At 39.7% G+C, this 21,428-nt stretch overlaps 1 protein-coding gene across 3 annotated transcripts in view; it reads left to right on the top strand.

Annotated features, from left to right (window-relative positions):
- Nucleotides 1–929: 929 nt before the first annotated feature.
- The window catches only part of FAM133B (family with sequence similarity 133 member B), a 31,940-nt gene continuing 11,441 nt past the window's right edge, over nucleotides 930–21,428 (top strand). Inside the window, exons 1-8 of one of the 3 annotated variants that reach the window (XM_040472683.1) lie at nucleotides 930–1,066; nucleotides 12,796–12,893; nucleotides 14,717–14,795; nucleotides 15,782–15,856; nucleotides 15,969–16,001; nucleotides 16,464–16,526; nucleotides 17,093–17,185; nucleotides 18,489–18,539. In XM_040472683.1, the coding sequence (XP_040328617.1) occupies nucleotides 1,043–1,066; nucleotides 12,796–12,893; nucleotides 14,717–14,795; nucleotides 15,782–15,856; nucleotides 15,969–16,001; nucleotides 16,464–16,526; nucleotides 17,093–17,185; nucleotides 18,489–18,539 (516 nt within the window). In that variant the 5' untranslated portion in view covers nucleotides 930–1,042. Of the gene's footprint in view, nucleotides 1,067–1,148; nucleotides 1,416–12,795; nucleotides 12,894–14,716; nucleotides 14,796–15,781; nucleotides 15,857–15,968; nucleotides 16,002–16,463; nucleotides 16,527–17,092; nucleotides 17,186–18,488; nucleotides 18,540–21,428 lie in introns of those variants that run through there. The other 2 variants (XM_040472684.1, XM_040472685.1) reach the window with 2 other exon arrangements.

Consider the following 21,428-nt stretch of genomic DNA (forward strand, 5'->3'; position numbering starts at 1 on the left):
ATTTTCGATTACTTTCTAATGACATTGTGCTGAGATGGGCCCAGAGTGGCCCAGCTCTCACCATGTCGATAAATACTTGGCTCCTTCTCTGGAACCCAGATCACCTCCCTTGAAGTTTTAGTACTGTACTTAAGTTATTATGACACATCGTGCAATAAAGTTGGCTCTGTGTATGTATATCCCCTAGCAGGTTGTAGACAGGCCATTTGAAAGCAGGTTTGGGGTGTGTGTGTGTGTGTGTGTGTGTGTTTCAACATTTATTTATTTTTGGGACAGAGAGAGACAGAGCATGAACGGGGGAGGGGCAGAGAGAGAGGGAGACACAGAATCAGAAACAGGCTCCAGGCTCTGAGCCATCAGCCCAGAGCCCGACGCGGGGCTCGAACTCAAGGACCGCGAGATCGTGACCTGGCTGAAGTCGGACGCTTAACCGACTGCGCCACCCAGGCGCCCCAAGGTTTGGTGTGTTTTAATCATCTTCGTGTCCACCATATCCAGCTTCCCATCACCTAGTCTATGAATTGCCCACCGGCCGGACTCTGTGAGGGAACATGTCTGTCCTGGTCTTCTCTTCACCGCCAGCACTTGCACTATGTTAAGCCCACAGTAAGCGTTGGGATAATCTTTGTATCCCCTAGAGTAAGGATTTCAGCGCATAAGGAATGGAAGAGAGTAAAAACGTCTAAGCCGAGTTGGTGAGAACGCAGTATAGAAGAGCACGGGCGGCCGGCCCGGGGCTGGGTGGTTAGGAACAGGAATCCGCCTGGTAACGAACAGGAATCCGCCTGGTAACGAACAGGAATCCGCCTGGTAACGAACAGGAATCCGCCAGGAGAAGCCTGGGAGAAGCGGGTGATCGCCGGCGCCCTCCTCTCCTCCAAAACGGCAGGTGGCGCTGTGGTCGGGTGCGGCCGCTAGGTTCGCGAGGCGCCTCTCTCTGGGCAGGGTGGGGAGTAGGCAGAAGGACCTGCGGCGGGCCCATCTCGGCCGCCTCTCTGGCTTGATCTTCCTCGGCGTCTGACTGTGCGCTTAGTCCCGCACCATGGGGAAGCGGGACAATCGAGTGGTGAGTACTGAGTGGGGAAAACAGTGGGGCGACGCGGGGCCGGCGGCAGGGGAGCAGAAACCCTTGCTCTCCCCGACGGGGCCTGAGGGTCAGCGGCGTCGCTCGGACCTCGAGCCGGGAGATCCAACTCCCCCCATCCCCTTCGGCCCCAGACGCGCGTGCGCCGAGCACGCAGTTGGCGCTTTCGGGCCCCCCACTCTCTGTCCCCTCTTTCCTCTTCCCGTGTCCCCCTCTTTTTTTCAACCCCGCCGCACCTTCTGGCAGTGCTCCCTAGCTCCCTTTCCTCCGGTACTCTCACTAGCAGTGCCCAGTTTTTACAGCTACAAGGGCTGGAGGAGTTCTGTCTCCTGTACGTTTGTCGTAAGTCTGAGGCCCACGGAGGCCCCGGGACTGGCCCCCTACCCGGTATAGAAGATCTGGCTCCGCGCCCCTGTCGTGCGCACGCTGGTGGGATGGAGGGGCGGAGGCCTCAGGCGCAGCTCCTTTTTCTGGGCTTGCTGCGCGCCTAGTTTTAGCGGCAGGTAGACTCCCGTTTGAGGACCAGGATCGAAACATTTGGCTTCGTGTCCTCAGCGCCTAGCACTGCCTGGCACTTAGTAGGACCTGTGTAGGAATGAAGGGTGAAAAACAATTGCCTTTGAAGTCAGGTATAGATGGCAATGTCAGTTTTGGGCCCTCAGGGGTCGGGTGACTAGGATAAGTTGCTTTTCTTCTCTGAGCCTCTGTAAAGGGGCATTAGTGTTATCCACAGCTTTGCTGAGCCTCTGTAAAGGGGCATTAGTGTTATCCACAGCTTTGCAGAATAGTTGAAACCGCAAAAGGCAAATGGCCAGAGAACGTTTGGCATGGAAGTTGTTCTAGTAAATGAGATAAAAGAGACACAGGAATGTAAGAAATAACATGATGCAGTTTCGAAGTTCTTGAAGGCATTCGAAAGAGAAGGTACTTTGGACAGGAGGAGATGGGAAGAAGGCATTCTAGATGGCTACTAGGTTGGTTTGGAAAGTCTGGATTATAAATCAGACTGGATGGGCCGTAAACATTAGGGATTAACAATAAACTTAGGTTGCAGCCTTCAAGTTCCTGGATTTGTGATCGACTTTTAACCACTGAGCAGCAAAATGAAAAAAAATAAATGCAGTTAAAGTTAGTGTACTAAATTGGGGTGTCTGGGTGGCTCTGTCACTTAAGTGTCCAACTTTGGTTCAGGTCATGATCTGTGGTTGGTGGGTTCCAGCCCCATATCAGGCTCTGTGCTGACAGCTCAGTACCTGGAGCCTGCTTTGGATTCTGTGCCTCTCTCTCTCTGTCTGTACTCCTCCTCGCTCATGCTCTGTCCCTGTATCTCAAAAAAATAAATAAACGTTAAAAAAGAGTTAATGTACCAAATTTAATGAACTTTTATATTCAATGATTATTGCCTTTTTGGGTTGGGAGGGCTACTAAAAGAGCTTTACTTTTATGATATGGTGACATTTCTTCAAAGCATTCGTTTTAATTTTATATACTACTCATAATCAAAGATGTTTAGGAACCACAGTGGTGAACTTTGATTACAATGTTAAGGAATGTTCTTTTCTCCTGCTTTCCCGGCTGTGGGTCAGACCTTGTGGTATCCAGTTTCTCATAGGGTTGAAATGGTGTTCTGATGGAGCATCCTTATTAGGTTTGAGGTGTTCAGAGTGTTTTGACTCTTTAAACTGTGGACTTGAAAATTTAGAAATCACCAGACCTTGGATATGGTTTCATATAGAGGCCTAAGATGTTTTGTCTTTGTTTTATTTAGGAGAAGTGTTGCTTTACACATACCTTTAAAGCATTTGAAACTTTTCAGATTAGCTTCATTTTACTAGAACATTTTGATAATAACTCTGGGCTCTACTTATTAGTTGGTATGCTTTTGTGGCATAGAGTGTTCTGGTAACATTTTATTTGCAGTTAAAAAGTGGAAAAGAGGGATGCCTGGGTGGCTTAGTCATTTGAGTGTCTGACTTCGGCTCAGGTCATGATCTCGAGGTTCATGCGTTTGAGCCCCGTCGGGCTTTGTGCTGACAGCTCAGAGCCTGGACCCAGCTGTTTCAGATTCTTTGTTTCCCTCTCTCTCTGCCCCTCTCCTGCGCTCGCTCTCTCTCTCTCTCTCTCTCTCTCTCTCTCACAAATAACATTAAAAAAAATTTTAAAGGTGGGAATGAAAACATGAAATTAAGATTTAGAAGACAGATTGTCTAATTTTGTGTTCTCGTTGCATGGAGGAGGAGATGGAACTTTTTTTCTTCCAAATTTTTATTTAAATTCTGGTCAGTTAACATATAGTATCATACTGGTTTCAGGAGTAGAATTTAGTGATTCAGCACTTAAGTATAATACCTAGTGCTCATCATAACAAGTGCCCTGCTTAATACCCATCACAGGTTTAGCCCATCCCCCACCTCCCTCCATCAACCCTCGGTTTTATTATCTTTCATTAAGAGTTTCTTATGGTTGGGGCGCCTGGGTGGCGCAGTCAGTTAAGCGTCCGACTTCAGCCAGGTCACAATCTCGCGGTCCGTGAGTTCGAGCCCCGCGTCAGGCTCTGGGCTGATGGCTCAGAGCCTGGAGCCTGTTTCCGATTCTGTGTCTCCCTCTCTCTCTGCCCCTCCCCCGTTCATGCTCTGTCTCTCTCTATCCCAAAAATAAATAAACATTGAAAAAAAAAATTAAAAAAAAAAGTTTCTTATGGTTTGTTTCCCTCTCTCTCTCTTTTTTTTAATGTTTATTTTTGAGAGAGAAGGAGAGGGAGAGAGAGTGTATGTGATTGGGGGAGGGGCTAAGAGAGAGGGAAACAGAATCCGAAGCAGCCTCCAGGCTCCCAGCTGTCAGCACAGAGCCAGATGTGGGGCTCAAACTCATGAGCATGAGATCATGACCTGAGCCAAAGTCGGATGCTTAACCGACTGAACCATCCAGGCTCCCATTTCCTTCTCTTTTTAACCCCCTTCCCATATGTTCATCTGTTTTGTTTTTTAAGTTCCACATAAGAGTGAAATCATATGGTATTTGTCTTTCTTTGATTGACTTATTTCGCTTAGCATAATAGAGTCTATCACCATCCATGTTGTTGCAAATGGCAAGATTTCTTTCTTTTTGATGGCTGAGTAATATTCGTGTGTGTGTGTGTGTGAGAGAGAGAGAGAGAGAGAGAGAGAGAGAGAGAGACATCTTCTTTATCCATTGGCTATTGTTGATAATGCTGCTAGAAACGTCAAGGAGAACATACCCCTTCGAATCTGTATTTTTGTATCCTTTGGGTAAATAGCTAGTAGTGCAATTGCTGGGTCCATAGGGTAGTTCTATTTTTAACTTTTTGAGGGACCTCCATACTGTTTTCCAGAGTGGCTGCACCAGTTTGCATTCCCAGCAACAGTGTTAGAGGGTTCCCCTTTTTCTGCATCCTCAACATCTGTTGTTTCCTGTGTTAATTTTAGCCCTTATAACAGGTGTGAGGTGGTATCTCATTGTGGTTTTGATGTGTATTTACCTGATGATGAGTGATGTTGAGCATCTTTTCATGTGCATGTTAGCCATCTGGATGTCTTCTTTGGAAAAATGTCTATTCATGTCTTCTGCCCATTTCTTTTTTTTTTTTTTTAATTTTTTTTTTTTTAACGTTTATTTATTTTTGAGACAGAGAGAGACAGAGCATGAACGGGGGAGGGTCAGGGAGAGGGAGACACAGAATCTGAAACAGGCTCCAGGCTCTGAGCTGTCAGCACAGAGCCCGACGCAGGGCTCGAACTCACAGAACGTGAGATCATGACCTGAGCCGAAGTCAGCCGCTTAACCGACTGAGCCACCCAGGCGCCCCTCTTCTGCCCATTTCTTAACTGAATTATGTGTTTTGGGGTGTTGAGTTTGATAAGTTCTTTATAGATTTTGGATACTAACCCTTTATCAGATATGTCATTTGCAATTATCTTCTCCAGTTCTGTAGGCTGCCTTTTACTTTTGTTGATTGTTTCCTTCCCTGTGCAAAAGCTTTTTATCTTGATGAAGTCCCAGTAATTCATGTTTGCTTTTGTTTTCCTTGCCTCCTGGGACAGTGTGTCTCGTAAGAAGTTGCTACAGCCAAGGTCAGAGAAGTTGCTGCCTGTATTCTTCTCTAGGATTTTGATTGTTTCATGTCACACATTTGAATTTATTTTTGTGTATGCTGTAGGAAAGTGGTCCAGGTTTATTCTGTATGTTCTGTGTGGTGATGTCCAGCACCATTTGTTGATTCTTTCCTACTTTTTCAAAAATAGTTGACCATAGATGGAACTGTTTAAACTGGGACCAAAACTTGGGTCATTTGGTATTTAGTTCAGTATATCATAACTTTTAGGGTTTTTTTTTTTTTAATGTTTGTTTATTTGTTGTTTGTTTTGAGAGAGAGAGCACACACATGAGCGGGGGATGGGCAAAGAGAGGGGAGAGAGAGAATCCCAAGCAGGCTCCATGCCCAGTGTGGAGCCTGGTGCAGGGCTTGATCCTACAACTGTGACACCACAACCCCAGCTGAAATCAAGAGTTCAGTGGACTGAGCCACCCAGGCACCCCATTATAACTCTTGGTTTTAAATAAAATGAATGTTTGCCTCTGAAAATAATGGCATGTTTTTCTTCATACATTGATGGTAAATTCATAGTTCTAAAGATGATAGAATTGCTTTCTAAAAAAGCCATAAAGTCCAGGTTGAAAGTTTTGTTGTTGTTTTTGTTGTTTTTTAAAGACTTACTCTGGGGTGCCTGGCTGGCTCAGTCAGTAGAGCATGAGACTCTTGATCTCAGGGTTGTAAGTTTGACCCCACATTGGGTGTAGAGATGACTTAAAAATAAAATCTTTAAAAAAATAGATTTTTCAGAGCGGTTTTGAATTCACAGCAAAATTGAGCCGTAAGTGCAGAGAGTTCCCATATATTCCATGTGCACAGTTACGCACAGCCTCCCCCTACTTGCAACCCTGCTCTGAAGGGCATTGTTATAGTTGATGAACCTATCTGGCCACATCATTTTCACCTGAAGTCCGTACTTTACATTAGGGTTTGTTCTAGGTATTGTACATTCTTGAACAGCTATTTTTTTAACTGAACATTTTAGTTCTCAAGATTTATGAAGAGCTGTTAAATTCATAATGGCCACCCTTTGTCCTCATTGTTTTCCAGAAGTTTCACGTTCTTTTTGGTTACTTTGTGCCCTCTAAAACAGATGTATCCTCTAGATAAAAATAGGTAATCAAAGTAACAAATGAAGTTCTGCACATTTTGTTCTCACATTGCTCTTTTCAGTACCTGCCCACTTACTTATTCCTTCAGTTTGATTTGCTATCCTGAATTTCAAAAGCAAATTGCTTTGTTACCAAACTCATGCAGCAGTTTGGAGCCACAGACAATTCTAGTTATATATGAATACAAGTATTTGATTTGTAAGGTCACAGCATTTAATGTGATTAAGTCATAGTGAGACAGTTCGAGAAATTGCACAATTTCTGTGTTTTAACTGGTGCCTAACCACCCAGCCCCTTAAATGTTAAGAACATTGTTTTTAACACTGCTGCATAATAAGCAAAAAGGCTTTATCTTTGTAAAATTAATTTTTTTTGTTTTAAAAGCCTTTCTGTTCATAGTAAAAAGAAGCACTGTTGCTTATTGATTATGAGCACAGGCCATCAAGTGTTTTTGCAAGGAGCCTGGCATATAAGATGTCTTTAATAAATATTGCTATTTTTAAAAAAGTTTTATTTGTTTTGAGAGTTCTCACATGAGCAGGGGAAGGACAGAGAGAGAGGGAGAGAGAAAATCCCAAGCAGGCTCCCTGCTGTCAGCTCAAAGCCCCCCAATGAGGGGCTTATGACCTGAGCTGAGATCAAGACCTGGATGCTTGGGGCGCCTGGGTGGCGCAGTCGGTTAAGCGTCCGACTTCAGCCAGGTCACGATCTCGCGGTCCGTGAGTTCGAGGCCCGCGTCGGGCTCTGGGCTGATGGCTCAGAGCCTGGAGCCTGTTTCTGATTCTGTGTCTCCCTCTCTCTCTCTGCCCCTCCCCTGTTCATGCTCTGTCTCTCTCTGTCCCAAAAATAAATAAACGTTGAAAAAAAAATTTTTTTTTTAAAAAAAAGACCTGGATGCTTGAGAAACTGAGCCACCCAGGTGCCCTTTGCTGTTTTTTAAAATAAATATTACTGTTATAGTTGAAATAAATAATTGAGATATTTGGAGTGTACTTAAGCGAACTAAGGATAGTGTTTATAATCAAAAGCTTATGTTAAGCGTATTACATAGACAATGATAGCTCTTGTAATTGTATCATAAGTTGTCTGTGATTAATAGTCTTAGGATGTGAATATACTACTTTACTATTTAATTTTCCTCTGAAAAGTAAACCGTAAGACAGGCTCTATGTACTTGAGGGAAGCAATTTCACAGTAGACATAACATAAAAATGTTAATGTACTTTTAAGATACATGCAAGTATACTTGAAGACTGTAAAACATGGTGAATGTGTTACGATTTTTTTTAAGTAGGCTGTATGCCTAAAGTGGGGCTTGAACTCATGACCTCGAGATTAAGAGTCACATGCTCTACTGACTGAACTGGTCAAACGCCCCCCAATTTTTTTTAATTAAAGTGATAAGTTGTGACTGTACTGTTTGTGAATTTTTATTTGAAAACAGTTCAGCTCTTGGAATTGGAGTGGCAATATTGTGAGTGAATTTTTCTCATTTTGTTTACCTTTATTATTATGATAATGTTTGTGTGTAGTTTTTTTGATTTTTTTCATTTATAAAGGTAATGAATTGTTTTTTTTCAACGTTTATTTATTTTTGGGACAGAGAGAGACAGAGCATGAACGGGGGAGGGGCAGAGAGAGGGAGACACAGAATCGGAAGCAGGCTCCAGGCTCCGAGCCATCAGCCCAGAGCCCGACGCGGGGCTCGAACTCATGGACCGCGAGATCGTGACCTGGCTGAAGTCGGACGCTTAACCGACTGCGCCACCCAGGCGCCCCTTGAATTGTTGTTTTTAAAAAATTTTTCCAGGGTATGAATTGATGAAAGTGGACATCTGCCTTTACATTTTGATGCATATAGATATTTTATCGACTTATTATGTTTTATTCATTTTTTTTGGTAGAGAGAGACAGAGCATGAGCAGGGGAAGGGTAGAGAGAGGCAGATATAGAATCTGAAGCAGGCTCCAGAGTCTGAGCTGTCAGCACGGAGCCTGACACAGAGCTCGAACTCACGAACCCCAAGATGATGACTTTGGCTGAAGTCGGATGCTTAAACTGACTGAGCCACCCAGGCCCCCTAATGCATCTAGATTTTTTAAAAATCTATAGTTGTTTATTAAAATGGCATCTTATATTTTGGCCACCTGCTTTTGCTTCACATTTAGGAAATCTCAGACATCTTTCCATATCAGAAACTATAGATCTCTCTTTTTATGGCTACATAGTATTTCATTTTGAAGGTATATTTTAATATATAATTAATGAATCTCAATTTGATGGCTCTTTGGGTGTTTTCAGTTTTCCCTATTTTAGTAATTTAGTTTTGAACATCCGTGTATATATTTGCATTCTTTGGAAATAAACAGTAATTTTTACAGTTTTAAACTTAAGATATTTTACTGGTAAGTGCTACTAAAATTATGACATGGGACCAAAGAAATGGGAAGGTGATAGATATCTCCTGTTTTAAAAATGATGAACTTAGCTTTGCACATATATTTGCTTCTGGTTATTAGGATTGTCAGTGTCATTATTTGGGCCACAGTTCCTCTATTGCAGCTTCCGTTGGCTGTCATATTTCCACATGAACTACATGAACTGAGTGAAATTCTCAGCAGAGGCAGTTGATTGAAATACTCAAAGACATAACAGTTGATGTAAAGAATGTCACTATATGCCTCTCTCTTGAGTTGGATTTGATATTCACATCTAACCCTGATTCTGTAAACATGCCTGACATTAGGAGTTCTAGCATTAATTCCTGCATGGAAGAAAATTATGTTAATGGACTTTTTCATCCCATGTAATTAATTAGGCAGTATCCGGTTGAATGGGACTAGTTTTCAGTTTGTACTGTTTATAGTAGTTTTATGTTGTTTGATCTGCCAGAGAAATCTGGAAATAATATAACTCATACTTGTTTTGAGGGTGGGAAATGTTGGTTATTTTCAAGGGTTTTGTTAAATAAAATGCAACAAATACATTCTTTCACTTCTTTTGGAATATTAAGTCTTAAGTTTAAGGCCTTAAAATCAATGTTGATAATAGTCATTTTTGACCAGAATTCTTTTTGTTTAAACAGTGGAAGAGTTTTTATAAATGATTGTTGACTTGGATTAAATTTGGAAAACCAGGGGCGCCTGGGTGGCGCAGTCGGTTAAGCGTCCGACTTCAGCCAGGTCACGATCTCGCGGTCCGTGAGTTCGAGCCCCGCGTCAGGCTCTGGGCTGATGGCTCAGAGCCTGGAGCCTGCCTCGGATTCTGTGTCTCCCTCTCTCTCTGCCCCTCCCCCGTTCATGCTCTGTCTCTCTCTGTCCCAAAAATAAATAAAAACGTTGAAAAAAAATTAAAAAAAAATTTGGAAAACCAAATATGAGGATCAAGGAGTTGAGACTAATTTAAAGACCAAATTTTATATATGTAGCACAGTTAATTTTAATAAAACAGTATCTCTTTGCTAGATAGTGTCATTAATAAAGAAACCTGCGGGGCGCCTGGGTGGCGCAGTCGGTTAAGCGTCCGACTTCAGCCAGGTCACGATCTTGCGGTCCGTGAGTTCGAGCCCCGCATCAGGCTCTGGGCTGATGGCTCGGAGCCTGGAGCCTGTTTCCGATTCTGTGTCTCCCTCTCTCTCTGCCCCTCCCCCGTTCATGTTCTGTCTCTCTCTGTCCCAAAAATAAAAAAACGTTGAAAAAAAAAAAAAAAGAAACCTGCTTTATTTTGTCTGGATATGTTTTTTTTTTTTAAGTATCTAAAAATGTGTTTTTTCTGTCATAGTAAGTTCAGTATAGACAGCAGAATTTGATTTTTGTAGAGTTCCTTATTGTGTAAAAATAAACATAACAAAGTTCATTGTCTTAGCCATTTTTAAGTGTTTGTCAGTGGCATTAATATATTCACAGTGTTGTACAAGTGTCCCCACTGTCCATTTCCAGAACTATTTTTTTAAAGTTTATTTAGAGAGAGAGAGAGAGGGCACACATGTGTGTGGGGGGGGGAAAGGGGCAGAGAGACTCCCAAGCAGGTTCCATGCTGTCAGAACAGAGCCTGACCCAGGGTTCAAACCTATGAACCATGAAGTCATGCATGACCTGAGCCGAAATTTGACCCAGATGCGCAACTGACTGAGCCACCCAGTTGCCCCCTCCAGAACTTTTTCAGCATCCCAGATAAGAAACTTTGTACTCGTTAAAGAGTAATTCTCAGTCATTTGTTCCCCTTCAGCCCCTGGAAACCTTTTTACTTTCTATCTCTATCCATAATTTGTTTATTCTGGATATCTCATATAAGTTGAATCGTACAGTATTTGGCCTTTTATATCTGGATTATTTCACTTAGCATGTTTCCACGGTTCATCCATATTGTAGCATGTTTAAGAATTTCATTCTTATGCAAGGTGGCATCTTGCATTGATGCATCTTGATTTGCATTTTCTTTGCATTTGCATCGTGATTTGCATTAATGGATTGTCAGTGTCTTTGGTTGGGACAGTGACTAGGGAGTTGAACATCTCTTCATGTGCTATTGGACATTTGAATATCTTCTTTAGAGAAATGTTTATATAAGTCCTTTGTACATTTTTTAATTGGGTTGTTAGAGTTTTTTGCTGTTGAGTTGTATGATTTCTTTAGGCATTCTGGATATTAATTCCTTGTCAGATCTGTGAGTTGCAAGTACTTTCTCCCATTCTGTGGATTGTCTTTTCATTCTTTTTTTTTTTTTTTTTTTAATTTTTTTTTTCAACGTTTATTTATTTTTGGGACAGAGAGAGACAGAGCATGAACAGGGGAGGGGCAGAGAGAGAGGGAGACACAGAATGGGAAACAGGCTCCAGGCTCTGAGCCATCAGCCCAGAGCCTGACGCGGGGCTCGAACTCCCGGACCGCGAGATCGTGACCTGGCTGAAGTCGGACGCTTAACCGACTGCGCCACCCAGGCGCCCCTGTCTTTTCATTCTTGATAGTGTTCTTTGATACACAGATTTTTTTTTTAAGTTTATTTATTTATTTTGAGAGAGAAAACAAGAGCACAAGCAAAGGAGGGGCAGAGAGAGAGGGAGACACAGAATCTGAAGCAGACTCCAGGCTCTGAGCTGTCAGTACAGAGGCCGGTGCAGGGCTCCAACTCACAAACTGTGAGATCATGACCTGAACCAAAGTCAGATGCTTAACCGACTGGCCACCCAGGCACCCCAATAAACAGATATTTTAATGTTGGTGAAGTCCTGCTGTTTTTTTTTCTTTTGTTGTCTGTCCATAATTTAATATTTGACGTTACCAGTTGGCAAGTAAAATTGCCATCAGTATGGCATAGTATTTCCTGAGATAAAAGATATAGTAGAATAAGTGATGAATTTAAAGTTCGATCTTTGGGACACCTGGGTGACTCAGTTGGTTAAGCATCTGACTCTTGATATCCACTCAGGTCATGATCTCGCTCTCCTGGGATGGAGCCCCACATCAGGCTCCCCACTGGGCATGGAGCCTACTTGGTAGTCTCTATTCCTTCCCCCCTCTCTCTGCCCCTCCCCCACTCTCACTCTCTGCCCCTCCCCTGCTCGTCTCTCCTCTCTCAAAATAAATACACTTAAAAAAAATAAAGTTAGATCTTTAATTATTTTGCAACCAAGTTTCTTAATTTGCCAGTAAGCATAGTGTTACCATCTCATGGGATTATTGGGCTTTAGGAGAAAACATAAAATCTTCTTACAGTAAGAAAGAGGTATCATTATTATTTTTATTAAATCTCTAGTTTAAAAAAAAAGGTGGGGGGCGCCTGGGTGGCTCAGTTGGTTAAGCGTCTGACTTCAGCTCAGGTCATGATCTCACAGTCTGTGAGTTCTGTGAGTTTGAGCCCCACGTCGGGCTCTGTGCTGACAGCTCAGAGCCTGGAGCCTGCTTCGGATTCTGTGTCTCCCTCTCTCTCTGACCCTCCCTCTGTTCGTGCTCTGTCTCACCCTGTCTCGAAAAAATAAATAAACGTTAAAAAAGTTAAAAAAAAAAAAAAAAGGTGGGGTGACACCTGGGTGGCTCATTCAGTTAAGTGTCTGACTTCGGCTCCTGTCATGATCTCGCGTTTGCGAGTTCGAGTCCGACATTAGGCTCTGTGCTGACAGCTCAGAGCCTAGAGCCTGCTTCAGATTCTCTGTCTCCCTCTCTCTCTGACCCTCCCCCTTTCGCACTGTGTCTCTCTCTTTCTCTCCCTCTCTTTCAGAAATAAATAAGCATTAAAAAAATTTTTTTTTAATTTTAAATCTCTGGTAAAAAAAATTTTTTTTTCTATGTAATAGTGATATGATTCATCTCCTGAACTTGTGAGACTTAATAGAGTATTAATTTTCTTTGTAATGAAAAATTTGGTAGATTATTCATGCTTAGTTGGACATAGTATGCATTTATAATAAAAATTGCTTGGTGAGTAAGTGAACATTTGCATTTTTGATTTTTTTTTTTTTTAATTGAGTTAATTTTTGTTCTTTCCTCAAGGCCTATATGAACCCAATAGCAATGGCCAGATCCAGGGGTCCAATCCAGTCTTCAGGGCCAACAATCCAAGATTATCTGAATCGACCAAGGCCTACCTGGTATTTGTGTAACAATTTAACCATTTATAAGATTTTCATAGATTTTTTTAAAGGTTACTGTTACAGTTTTAATTGATTGCAAAGCAATTGTCAGATACATAATTTTTTGAAGTGATATTCATTGGTGCTTTCTTTTCAATGTATGAAATACACGCATCATGCATGAGCATAGAACAAATACTTGAGAAGCCACCACCCTGTGTAGCTAAAGAGCTAGCAGTTAACCTTTCATATCAATCTCTTCTCTATCCCCTAAAAGAGACCTTAAGTTTGCAGTTTTAAGCTATTTAAAATGGTAGGTTTGACTAATCTCGCCCTTCATTGAAGTGTAAGTAGGTGTTAGGAAGGATAATGTTAAGCCATGTTTCTATTCTTACCTGATGGCTTTTCAATAAGTTGAATTTCCCATTAAAAAATTTTTGTTTTCAATTGTTTTTTGGGTTTTTATTTGCCCTCATTGAGTAACTCTGATTATTTGTAAATAAAGCCTCACAGCACTGGCCTTACTTTTTTTTTAGTATGTCTTATTATTAAATATCAGACTCCTGAGATAACTTATGACAAGTTTCAGAGTTGTTAGCTTCATAATGCTTGTAGGTGCCCCTAAAAGCTGGATAACTATAGTTGAAAGTTTTGCTTATATGTAACAAGGACTCTTCCTTTGAGTTAAAGAGAAAGTAACCCATGTCTACCTCTTAGAGTTTTCATGAATGCTGTTGTTGACTGTTGCAGCATACCAGAAAATTATCCCAAAACAAAATACATTTTACCTTCAAAATTGGTGAGAAGAAATGAACTTTAAGGGGAAGTGCTCGAAAAAGTATATTATGTGTGTATTAGAGTCCCCCAAGATAGCCCTTCAGTTGTGTAATTTGCTAGAAGGACTCCCAGATAGTTGTACTCTTGGGTAAGACTTATTACACTGAAAGAGTACCAGCCACAATCAGCAAAGAGAAAAGTTGCATGGGGTGAAGTCCAGGGGAGATTGGGCTCAGGCTTCCAAGGCTTCTTCCTGTATAGTCACATGGAATGTGCTTAACCCCCACAGCAATGAGTTGTGTTAACATACATGAAATGTTGCCAACCAGGGGAGTTCATTAGAGACTCAGTGTGCCCAGGGTTTTTACTGGGGACTAGTCAGCCTCTCCCTATCAGATCCCAAAATTCCAGACTCCCTGAAGTACAGGTTCAGCCTAAGCAGTAGTATTTGTACAGATAGGCACAGTGAGCCACTCTTAACGGAATGGTAAGGAGCCTTCAAAATCCAAGTTCCCAGATGCCAGCCAAGGCCAAACTTGTAAGCAGGCCATTCTGAGAATTAGCAATCAGGCATGTTGTACCAACTCTTCTGTGCAGTATGAGAGGTGCATTGTAAAATAGATGTTTAATTAAAAAATTTAGTAGTTTAAATAGACCTTAGCTCTCCCTAACACTGAAACTATCAGCTTTGGGACCCTAGGCAGATTTCTTACCTGCCTCAAGCTTTGCTTCGTATCTGTAAAATTGGTGTAATAATACTGTGTTTTCTCACAGGATTGTTGTAAGGATTAAAGGAAAATGTATTGAAAACAGTGCTCAAACGTTTGGTGAATTAGCTCTTGTAATCCATGTTTGGGAAAGGAATAATCAGTGTTATCTGAAAGACTGTGTTAATGATAATTGACTTATAAGGCTATGAACAAAGAACTTTAAAAATGTGTCAACACTGGAATGGAAGTTTATTAGGATACTAATATTTTTTTATTTACGAAATTTTGGTTTTGTTTGTAAGTATTCATCTCTAATTTGAATTGCTTGAAAACTTATGTGTCTATTTTATTAAGGGAAGAAGTGAAAGAACAACTAGAGAAGAAAAAGAAAGGCTCCAAGGCATTGGCTGAATTTGAAGAAAAAATGAATGAGGTTTGTAAATAGTACCTGTTTGAAAAAATAGACACATAAGTTTTCTTAAAAGAAATATGACTTTGGGGCGCCTGGGTGGCACAGTCGGTTGAGCATCCGACTTCGGCTCAGGTCATGATCTCATGGTCTGTGAGTTCGAGCCCCACATCGGGCTCTGTGCTGACAGCTCAGAGCCTGGAGCCTGCCTCGGATTCTGTGTCTCCCTCTCTCTCTGCCCCTCCCCCCGCTCATGCTCTGTCTCTCTCTGTCAAAAATAAAATAAAACATTAAAAACATAAAAAAAAGAAATATGAAATAATTTTTTAACAAATCAGGGGTCGGGCATGGTTTTTAGGTTTAAGGGCACTCTGTACATTGAATACAGGTTTGTGTATAAACGCACAATTTCTTTAAAATAAAAAGAGCAGTTCGGTCCCGGGTCTCGGCACCAAAAAAAAACAAAAAACAAAACAAAACAAAAAAAACAAAACAAAACAAAAATAAAATAAAATAAAATAAAAAGAGCAAAAAAATTAAAAAGTGGAAAATCATCTTACAGTAATTTAGGTCATCTGGGTTTTTCCCTTTATCTTCCCCTGCCCCCATGGCCCCATATTACTCTGAGTTTTCCATGATGTTTGCCTGTTTTGGTCACAAACATGTATGTGGTATTTCAGGTACAATATAGATTAATTCAGTTTTTACTGTCTGGAAAGAGAATCTCTTTTTTTTTTTTTGAAAAAAGTTGTCAGCTTCAGTGATAATATGTACTCCTCTTCTCAATATGCACTGGAGAGCTCCCACTCTTTAATATCCCCCTTAATAAAGAGCTTTTAGAGGATTCTTTGGTGACAGGGTTCTGGCACCTGGAATACCTTTTCCCTGTTCTTAGAGGCTGAGATGGTGGGAGGTAATAGAGGATAGAGGGAAGGAAGTAGTAGCCGTCTATATCAGGTGTGTTAGAAGGGGATAGATAGCCTTTGATGTTGTTCATAACCTTTTTGCAGAACTGGAAGAAAGAACTAGAAAAACACAGGGAGAAATTATTAAGTGGAAGTGAGAGCTCATCCAAAAAAAAGCAGGTAAGAGTTTAATGTTGTTTTTAATATCACAGTTGGGTGTACTACTATCAGTATAATATTAAAAACTCACATCAGCTTATTTAGATTTGTACTTTTATTTTTTTGTTTTTAGAGAAAGAAAAAAGAAAAGAAGAAATCTGGTAGGGTGAGCAAAAGTTTTCCATTTTTCTAAATGTTACGATTAAGAGCTTACAAGAAAAGTAAGATAATTTATACAACCTGTATGCTGACTGTCAATGAGTCAAGGAGCCTGGAGGTCCTTTGGTAGATATGGGTGGTTTTGTTCTATTAGCAATATAAAGAAAGGCACCACCTGCCTTATAACCTAGTAACTCCTCTGTTGCTATCAGGGAGGGAAAGGGGAAAATTGACTACCATTGCCATATCTGTTACTTTGTTGAGGCATGTGTGTGTGTGTGTGTGTGTGTGTGTGTGTGTGTGTGTGTGTAAGGGCGTATGACATTTCACTTTTTAATGTTTAAGTCTTCAGAATAATACAACATCTGTTTCTCAGCCACTAGATTGATTTTTGTTAAGTATTTGAAAGACTTAGTAATAAAAAAATTCCTGCATCTCACAAGCTTTAATTGTTTTGTGCTTGGTCAAGTATTCATCTTCTTCTTCATCAAGCTCTGATTCTTCCAGCAGTTCTTCGGATTCTGAAGATGAGGTAAGGTTTGCCTGTGATGGCTCATGAAATAATAATCTCTAATTTATTTAATGACAAGAGGAAATCCATTATGTAATATTTTAGAAATGTTGACTTGCAGGTTTTGGTTAATTATCCATAACTGAGAGCACTGACAGGAATGAACAGCTAGATACTTAAATATTAACATATTTTTTTTATATTCCTAAATTTATCTTATTCAGTTAAAAATATCAGAGAAGAAATACAGTTTAAAAATCTAAAATGCTATCTGACTAGAAGCTAGAGGGTATGTGTGACTCAAATTACTTGACTTTTTTTTATAAAACAGGAAGGTTAGTATAAGTTATACTTTACACAGTTATTAAGGGGGTGCTTGGTTGGCTCATTCGGTAGAGTATGTGACTCTTGATCTCAGGCTCAGGAGCTCAAGCCCCACATTGGGCATAAAGTTTACTTTAAAAATACTGTTAGGTAAAACATGTATTTACAGCTTGGTTCTTTCATGGATAAAGTTTTTATATTATTAAAATGCATCAATTATATTTTTGAAACAAAGTAAATGTTTGTAAAAATGTTTTATATAGGATAAAAAACAAGGAAAAAGAAAAAAGAAAAAGAAGAATCGTTCACATAAATCTTCTGAAAGCTCCATGTCAGAAACTGAATCGGACAGTAAGGTAAAATTACTTAAATTAGCAGCATTTTGGATAGCAAACCACATTTAATTAGCTTCTTTTAAGTCATCCTATCTTAAATTGCTCTCAGTTTGGAAATGAGATACTATTTTTTTGTACTTTGATGGTCTGTGCCATTTAATTGATATACTTAATATCTTACATATGGTTTTCAGTTGTTCTCTAAGTACTTCCACATATGTCTCCATCTCTCAACATTTCCATGATAGCTTTATGATAAATGTGACAGATACTATTTTTTCCATTTTCATAAAGAAGTCAGAGTTTAGAGAAAAAAACATACTGTACTATCTGGTCCAGTATCCTATTCCTAAATCTGCTCTGTACTGTCCAGAATTGTGAAACATAATTGGCATTGGCTCTCAGACATTTGTGATAATAAGGAATACATGCAAGTTGTAATAAAAGTGTAGATTCCTGGGCCTCATCTCCAGAGAGTATGATTCAGTAAATCTGATTAGGCTCAGAAGTCTACATTTTTAATAGATGTTCTCTGTGATTCTGATATAGGGGTGTCCTCGGACCACAATTTGACAAACACTAACCTAGGGTCTCAGAAAAACAAAACAACTGTCTGGTTTTGTGGCAGATCTCTACTAGTCCTAGTGTCGTTTCTTTTGACAAAATTCCTGGCATCTAGAAAGTAGTCAGTGAACACTGGTTTTCTTTTTGTCTTTTAAGGCTGAAGACTCAGTCTCATGATAATGATAGCTAATATTTGTCCAAGTGCCTCCTCTGTGTTAGGCATAGTTGTAAGCACTTGACATTTTAACTCAATCTTCATCCACTTTTTGGATAAGGAAGGCTCAGGGAGGTTAATGGCTAGAACTGAAACAATCAAAAGAAAGAAATTCTAGCCTCTCCTCCTTACAAGGAGAGTAGGAAAATGAGATTGGTGGACGTCCACAGTCAGTGTGAATTAGAATTCCCATGCATATGACCACCACGGGCAAAAATAGGCAGATGGCATTGTCTTATTTTTTAAATAAACTAGGTGGTTATTATAGATAATCTGTTAGATTATTATTTTGAGGTATACCTAGGTTTGATATGTAGCTAGATAAATGAAGAATGCCCATTTCCTTACAAGCACATATATACACAACATAACGTTCCTCCTACATTTTCAGAATAAAATTCTGGCATTGAAGTAAACTTTTTCCAGTTTATATAATAAATTGAGTGAATCATAGAGCAAATCACTGTTGTGGTATTTTTGTCCTTATACTATTATGCTGTATCTTTTAAATTTAAAATTGATATATATATATGTTTGTATGTTTAGGATAGTTTAAAAAAGAAAAAGAAGTCAAAGGATGCAACTGAGAAAGACAAGGTAATTATAAATTTACATTGCCTTTAGTCTGTAATACAATACTTCATTTACTTCAAAAAATTGACAATATGTTCTCCCTTTTAACTTAAAGAGATTTATTTATTTTGTTTTTATAGCATTTCTCGCTGATTTAAGGAAATCATTTATTGAATTCATTATTGAAGGTTAAAAGATCAGAAAAGTATTCCTGCAGAGTTTGAATTTGTACAGATTATTATCTCAGATTAAAAATTCAAAATGATGGAGATTAAATATTTCCTTTGTTTCTGCAAGTCATTTTATTTTATTTTTTAAATGTTTATATTTTGAGAAAGGCAGAGTGTGAGTGGGGGAGGGGCAGAGAGAGAGAGAGGAAGACAGGATTGGAAGCTAGCTTTGCACTAACAGCGTGGAGCCTGCTTGGGATTCTCTGGCGTGCACTTGTGTGCTGCGTCTCTCTCTCTCCCTCTCTCCCTCTCTCCCCCTCCCCCTCTCCCTCTCTCCCCCTCCCCCTCTCCCTCTCTCCCTCTCTCCCCCTCCCCCTCTCCCTCTCTCCCCCTCCCCCTCTCCCTCTCTCCCTCTCTCCCTCTCTCCCTCTCTCTCCCTCTCCTTCTCCCTCTCCCTCCCTCCCTCCCTCCCTCCATCACTCTCTCCCACTCTTCCTCTCTCCCCCGCCTCTCCCCTGCTCACATTTTGTCTCTTTTTCTCTCAAAATAAATACATAAACTTTTTTAAAAAGTTAAAAAAAAAAGACTTTTTATTACAGAACCTGAAGTTCTGTTTCAAATTGAATACATCGTAGATAAGTTTTGAAAAACCTTTTTACTACTATAGATATTTTATTTTTATTTATACTTAACTATAAATAATGCAAGTTTATTCCTGTGTTTCTGATGTACGATTAAAAATCTTTTTCTGGTTCTTAGTAATAAAAACCTAAAGGAAGCAGTTACTAATGAAAGAAAACTACAGACCAGTGTCATTATATTTTATTCAGTCTTTTTAAACATATTTTTTAAATTGGGGTGTAATTCACATAATATGCTATTAAACATTGTAAAATTACAATTTGGAGGAATATTGTGTATATACAGTGTTGTGCAATGACCACCTCTGTAGTTTAAAAACGTTTTCATTACCCCCTCAAAAACAACCCATACTCATTAACTAATTACCATTCTCCCTTTCCCCCTTCCCCTAGTAACTTCTGTTCTGCTTTCCATCTCTAGATTTATATATTCTGGATATATCTTTGTTCTATTCTGTTTTGTGTTTTGTTTTGTTTTGTTGAATCAAAAGTGGAACTTCATGGGCACCTGGCTGGCTCAGTTAGTAGAGCTTGTGACTCTTGATCTTGGGGTTGTAGGCTTGAGCTCCATGTTGGGTGTAGAGATTACTTAAAAATAAAATCTTTTTTAAAAAAAAGTAGGAACTTTAATAAGTGTATCACTTGTATTTACATTAAAATAAATGGAATTTATTAGAAACAGTCCTTGCTATTTACAAATTGAATGTATAAGACAAATTATCCTTTGTATTTGTTTTCTGTTTGTTTACAAATTCAATAGTATTACACTTTGGAAAGCCAGTTACTTTTTGTTAACTTTGATACAAATATAAGGTAGCATTAACATAGCATATTCTACAGATTTAAGGACAGGTAAAACTTAGCATTAAACCCTCAAACACTGCTTCTTCTCCTACATTTTTTGGAGTAAAACACTGATATTCTTTTGTAGACTGTTCAGCTTAGGCCTGATTTTTTAGTGAGAACCACTCAAGCAAGTAGGTGATTTCAGTTCCACATGGAAGAGCTTCAACAGAAGCTTTCAGGCAGCACCAAGGGCTGGGTGTGCCAAACCCCTGCCAGCTGTGCTGGTCACTGGGGCTACAGCTGGTAGCTTGTAGTGAAGTCAAGTGAAGCTTGACTTTACTGGGGCAGGTTGAAGAACAATTCTCTTATAACTTCCAGGGCTAGATCTTGACAGGGACACTCTTTGGATCATAGAGGATGACATAGACTCAGGACAGGTCCAGGTCCCTTCCCCTCTGAGTATATCATTTAAAAGCAGTCATACAATGTATTGCTTTTTGTGTCTGGCTTCTTTCACTTAGTGTAAGGTTTTCAAGGCTCATCCCAAGTGGTAGCATGTATCAATACTTCATTCCTTTTTATGGATGATTAATATTCCACTGTGTGTGTATGCCACAATTTGTATATCCATTTGTCTGTTGATATTTAAGTTGTTTCTACCTTATGCTGTTGTAAACATATATGTACAAGTTTCTGTGTGGACATATATTTTTACTAATCTTGGATATATACTTAGTAATGGTTTTAATATCAGTTTGCAAATAAAAAAACCCATTTAGACACTAAAAAAAAAAAGCCATCATGATCAAAATGGGTTAATTTTAAGAATTCAAAGATAAGAACTTTATTAATACAATTTGCCATATTGTAGTAACTGCCCAAATGAAAGAAACCGTAATTGCCAAAGGGATATGATGTAATTCAACATTAATTCCTGATTTTCTAAATCATTATAGAATAAGTAGTACCTTTCATATTTAAAAAGATATATGTGTTAGGGGCGCCTGGGTGGCTCAGTCAGTTAAGTGACCGGCTCAGGTCATGATCTCCTGGTTCATAGGCTCAAGCCCCATGTTGGGCTCTGTGCTGACAGCTCAGAGCCTGGAGTCTGATTGGGATTCTGTGTCTCCCTCTCTCTTCCCCTCCCCAACTTACCATCTGTTTCTCCCTGTCTCAAAAATGAATAAACATTAAAAAAATTTTTTTTAAATATACGTGTGAAACTAAAAACTGGTAGTATACAAACATGAAATACTAAAACAACTGCATTGTGATTTTGTACTTCAGTATAAGGTACAGAGTAATAATGTGTTTTT

The sequence above is a fragment of the Herpailurus yagouaroundi genome, unplaced genomic scaffold, assembly GCF_014898765.1.
Source record: "Herpailurus yagouaroundi ecotype Mexico unplaced genomic scaffold, PumYag 100, whole genome shotgun sequence".
Lineage (NCBI taxonomy): Eukaryota > Metazoa > Chordata > Mammalia > Carnivora > Felidae > Herpailurus > Herpailurus yagouaroundi.